General features: G+C 32.9%; 1 protein-coding gene across 1 annotated transcript; it reads left to right on the top strand.

Annotated features, from left to right (window-relative positions):
* The first annotated feature begins 272 nt into the window (after positions 1-272).
* LOC106111514 lies at positions 273-3,798 on the top strand. Its single transcript, XM_013293632.1, has 4 exons — positions 273-725; positions 1,771-2,749; positions 2,864-3,035; positions 3,639-3,798. Exons 1-4 carry the CDS (start codon positions 273-275, stop codon positions 3,796-3,798), a joined length of 1,764 nt encoding a protein of 587 aa, XP_013149086.1.
* Positions 3,799-5,831: the final 2,033 nt, after the last annotated feature.

The following is a 5,831-nucleotide window of genomic DNA, read 5'->3' as shown; positions in this document are numbered from 1 at the left end:
ACCAGCGAGAAAAAAAAAAGGATTCCTTCCCTTACATTTTTAGTTTCGATTAGTTTATCTCAAATGTTGACAAAATACCTAAACTAAATGAAAAAATTACATTGATATAAGAAAGTCGTACATTTATTTATTTAGTTTTGAATCGAAATGCAGGAAATTAATAGTTATTTCTAAAATGACCGTTTGTATAAATTCAAGGTTATCCGAACTCGGTATTGAAGTTCGCGTTATTGTATTTATTATTAAATTATTATACAACGTAGTCGTATACAATGGAACGTAAATATATATTACTGTTAATAATTCCTCGCTGTTTAACTGTACAGTTGCATCAAGATTGTGTGACGTATCCTTTCGAAGAAGAGTTTGATATACAATTTTCATCTGTATACAAGTGTCCGGAGAAATGGAAATTAGGCAACTATAACACGATTTTATTGAAGAGTCCACATGTATTGAGCAGGACATTTATATCGCCGACGAATTTGTTAAGTTGCGTTGTTTCTTACAAGTTTCCAATGAATGCTACGGGGATTGTGGAAGTTAATCTATATATGGATACTGTATCAAGCAACGATTTTATATCTATAGAAATTTATAGTGCGGCTTCGGGCTCTGATACTGTGGTGGGAGAGAAGACGATCTCGCCTTTGAGTCCAGATTTTGAAATTGGATGGAAAACTGTAGAAATACCGCTGTCCGGTTTAGGAGCTTTCAATGGTTATGTGAGTATTTTTATTTCTTAAAAATGGACACCGCAAATATTAGCAATGAAGGCAGAATGGCAAAAAATTCTTTTATTTTGTACATTGTTACAGTTAGATGTGAATTTAAAAAAACATTTCTAGCAAGCTGTTCGTTATCAGCAACGCAAATATCATCTTCCAGAAATCTGGAATTTTTCTTTTGATTTTACAGACACTGCAATTTTGTTATATGTATAGATTATCGAGTTTGTTACCTATTATTTTTTGCGCAGATTTAAGAATTAAATGACATTATTTTTCTGAGGCATAAGAGCATTATTTTTAGCATTCATGCAAACATATTTTATGTCCTCTTAATTGTCTGATACCTAGTATATTAATTCAATGAAAAAAATCTTATTAATAATTATTGCTAACATTGTACAAAATCAAGGAAATAAGTTTAATAAAGCATATAAGTAAAAAAGCACATGACGGAATACTTATCTTAACGATAGGTATTCCGTCATACTTATGAGGAAAACCAAGTAACGGTCTAATGAGGTAGTACAATTATATGTATGTAAATTCATTATCTCTAATCTATCCGTAACAATATTCTATATTATTTAAAAAATAAATTTCATCATCGCCTCACAATACGTCCCCACTGAGCGGCTCGGAGTCCAAAGTGGTTACTCCATAGTCAACCGATAGCCCAATCCGGGTTGATCATGTCTTTGTATATCTTCGCAGATATGTATTTTGCATCACGATGTTTTCTTTCCCTTACGGGGATAGGATAGGACGTTGGGGACATAAACCAGAAAGTGTTAAGATTGAATGTGGATGGCTACAAAGGTAGAGGAAGGCCGAAGAAAGTATGGATGGATTGTGTGAAAAAGGATATGCTTAAGAAAGGAGTGGAATCACATATGGCTGATAGAGACGTATGGAAGAGCAGCGCATACTGTGCCGACCCTCCGTAAGGGATAAAGGCAAGTGGATGATGATGGAGATATGTAAATGTATTACGGTATATACAATTCGTAAATCAAATTACATTTTGGTATTTTAATTTCAGATTTTTCTGAAAGGCAAGACGAATGATGGCTCTGTAGTTCTTATTGATTCTTTTCGCTACATCCCACCGTTGTACGATAAAGAACTTTGTAAAATATACGATAATTCTGTCTATGATTATACAGAATTTTATGATTTTACCACAGTAGAAAATACACCAGATATTCAAACCATAACAGAACAACAATTTGACATAACAGTCGGATATTCTAATGAAATCCATGAAAACAATGACTATATTACTCATCCTGACATTGCTATGAATTTGCTCGATACAGAATTTCTTAATACACCAGAACAATCTACTAATATTCAAACACAAGAATTATCTGATATAACAGAAGTTGTCTACATCACAGATACATCTCAAAGTGCTGTAATGTTAAATACAGAATTACCAGCAACATCACAAACAATATTAAGTACAGAAACGTCTACACATAAAACTGACATAGAATGGATCGATTCCAAACTTCTAGGTACTACTGTAGAAGCACCAAAAATCGAAGACGAAACCTATGCATCAACATTATCAATAACTACTGAATTAAATTATGCCATACACTCGTCCACTGAACAAGATACCACAACTGCCTTACCCGAAACCCTTTATGATCCCACAACAAATAGAGATATAGCAACGAGTTTTAAGACAATTTATACTAATATGCCTGATAAAAACGACGAAAGTACTACTAGTAAGGCAAATGTAATGGATACTGAACTGACCACAAAGTTAATTCCACGATCTTCAACAGAAGGGAGTAATATCAAAACAACAACAACTAAATATGTAAGTTTTTCGACAACATTATGGGATTTCTTACATCCATCAATTTCTAGGACAAAAGGAAGTGAAGTTAAAGATACCTCTGAGATTTCCAGCAACAAACAGAATTTAAATGTAATGGATAGTGAACTAACTACAACGTTAACTCCAAGTACTTTGACAGAAGGAATTTATACAAAAACAACTGCAAGTAAATTCATTAATTATTTACACCCATCAACGATTTCTTGGACAAAAGGAAGTGTATTTAAAGATACATCTGAGATTTCTAGCACCACACATAATTTAATTAAATATTCAACAGATAAAGATGATATAGTAATACCACTGAAACGAAATAAAATAATTATTAAGTCAGATATCAAAGCAATCGACATCTTCACAACTACAAGTTCCAATGAAGCAGACGATGGAACATTTGCACGGACTCTTGAAGTTGAAGATAATTTAATGCATTCTACAACGGAGTTGGCAACGTTAGTTAAAAATGAACAGATTATCAGCAGCACAACTGGAGTTCAAAAAAATGAAACCTTGCAAATAGATTTACAATCACAAACCACGACTGAAATACCAGAATATATCAATATGGATAATGAATTTTTGGCTGATTTTTCTATTTATTCGATTGTATCATTACTTATTATTATATTAATATTAATAATAGCTATTATTTTAAGATTCTATAAAAATATAAAAGTGAATCAAAATTAAATATTACTAAAAATTTAACTCAAACTATTTTTATTTCATTACCTATTTCTAGTTATGTTTAGTTTGAAATTAAAATGCTTACTAAGAGCGACTGTGTTGTGCGACTGTCGATTGTTACAGAGCCAATTCAACTGTTTAGTTGCACAACTAAAAATCAAATAGGCCTAAAACAACAACGTACCTATAACTATCTGTATTAATATTGTAAAGAGGAAATATTGTTATTTATGTATGTATTGAAATAACTCAAAAACTACTGGACTGATTTAAAAATTATTACGTTAACTGAGTAGCGTAAGCTATACTATTTTTTTTTTCGACGCGCACGAAGTCTCGTATACCAGCTAGTATTTTATTTTCCACAGAAAAGATATATCTAATAATAAAATATTATCCAATTTAAAGCTGCAGCTTGCTCCGACAGAAAGAGAATATTTTGCTTTCATGTGGAAGATTGGCTCGCGCCTTCACAAAGCTCGAGCAATCGGAGTCATCCGCCTTTTGTCGTCTTCATCCGTTGCGTAAAAGAACTGCTGTATTTTTTCAGTAAATTTTACTAATATTATAATTGTAAAAGTTTAGATGGATGGATGTTTGTTGGAGTTTGTAGCCTAAACTGAACTGATCTCGATGAAATTTTGTATAAATTTAGAGGATAGATATCTGGAAGAACACATAGAATACTTACTTTTACTTTTTTTTTAATTCCGAGGGGACAGAGTTATGGGTGAAAGCTAGTTTAAACTATAACTTAACTGTGAGTTAAGTCTGCCCAAACATTCGACAAACTCGTGCCAATTAATTTTTTTTAATTTTTTTATTTAAAATTTGAAATAACGTTTCCATTGAAATAAAATAAGCATTTTTTTCTACAAAAAATATATCGCATTGGAGAAGAATATATTTTTTTTTAAATTCAATACGTTATCAATTAAAAAAACTTGCTTGCGGCTTGCTATTAATTAAATACAAATACCACAAGAACACAGTTTATGAAAATGTTTGTTGAATACGAGTATTATAAAAGAGTACTATACGAATGTGGAGGTACACCGGTAGAGGTAGACCTATAAAGAGATGGATTGTGTGAAAGGTGACATGATCAAGAAGGGAGTGATGATTGAGATGATGCATGATATAGTTGTGTGGAGGACAAAAACCTGTTGCCGACCCACGGGAGTAGAACAAGGCGCAAGATGATGAAATACGAGTACTACAAATTGTATTTACCTAATTATTTTAAAGAAATGTACTTTTTTCTTGCGGTTATTATTTAAAACTAGCTTTCGCCTGCGACGCCGTCCGTGTGGAATTAAATTAAGAAAACAAAAGTAAATAGAATATGTTCTTCCAGGCTGTGCTCTACATCTGTTCCAAATATCATCGAGATCCGTTCAGCAGTTTAAGCTAAGAACTCTAACAAACATCTGTATATCTAAACTGTATAACAATATACAAATGTCTAATAGATTACTATCAGATAATTGTCGATATTGACTGATACGACTGATATCTGATTTTGAATCTGAAGAAACGCGATCACAATCACGATGTTCAAAGTCGTGACCAACATGACTAATATTATGATAATAATAGCACTATTAACTTTTGATACTTTGAGTGACAGTATTATTTAACAATTATCTTGATATTATTATTATCAGACTTGCACAATAACATTGAAATTTACAATTTGCTTAGTCCAATCATATTTATTCTCAATGTTTATGAATCTAGTATTCAAAATTGGTATAGCCTAGTTTAACATCTTCACACCAATGGGCCGGCGCCTGCTATGCAAATACCACAACCATACAGAAGATAGGAGTAAAATGGAAGCAATTCATTATGTGACCTAATTTTAGTCTCTTTATAGTGTTTTTATAAGCAAAGGAACGGGGTAAGTGAATTTAACGACGGAGGAGACGCATAGGATAGGGAAATATCCTCTGAATATGCGTCTCCCCTTTCGTCGATTAAGGATAGGCAAATCATCTGCAATTGCGGATGCGACCAGCAGCGATCGCTTCGCGATTTTGGCCAAATAAGGTGACGTAAAAAAAATCTGTATATGTCATAACATATGAAATTCAGAACACGCGTTTCTTAAAAAAAGAGGTTTATCTAAAAAGCGCGAAGTGAAATGCCATGTAGCGTTTGAAATATATTTTAGCAATGTTTTGATTGGCTGGGAAATTCCCCTCCGATAGTAATAAAATTTATCCGTTCCAAAAATAGAGGCAAGGCGTCGCGTACTCGAACAGCTCACAATTTAATGTATTACTTTCCTTACTCTTTTTGTTCGAGACAAGGCAGTTAAATAATTTGAAATATTGTTATTTTTAATAGTTCTTTTTCAATGCACAAATATTTTTCTTTATACTTTTTTTTATATATGAGTCGGGGGCAAACGAGCGGCGGGAACACAAAGGAGTCAACGACGCCCATGGACATCCGCGACACCAGAGGAACTACAGATGCGTTGCCGGCTTTTGAGGAAATTGTAGGCTCGCTTTAACAGCGGGCGCTCACTTTTGACTAAACAACTGTTTTGCGAT

This window comes from Papilio polytes, unplaced genomic scaffold, assembly GCF_000836215.1.
Source record: "Papilio polytes unplaced genomic scaffold, Ppol_1.0 DF824158.1, whole genome shotgun sequence".
In the NCBI taxonomy this organism is placed as follows: domain Eukaryota; kingdom Metazoa; phylum Arthropoda; class Insecta; order Lepidoptera; family Papilionidae; genus Papilio; species Papilio polytes.
This window is presented reverse-complemented; position numbering and strand designations above follow the sequence as displayed.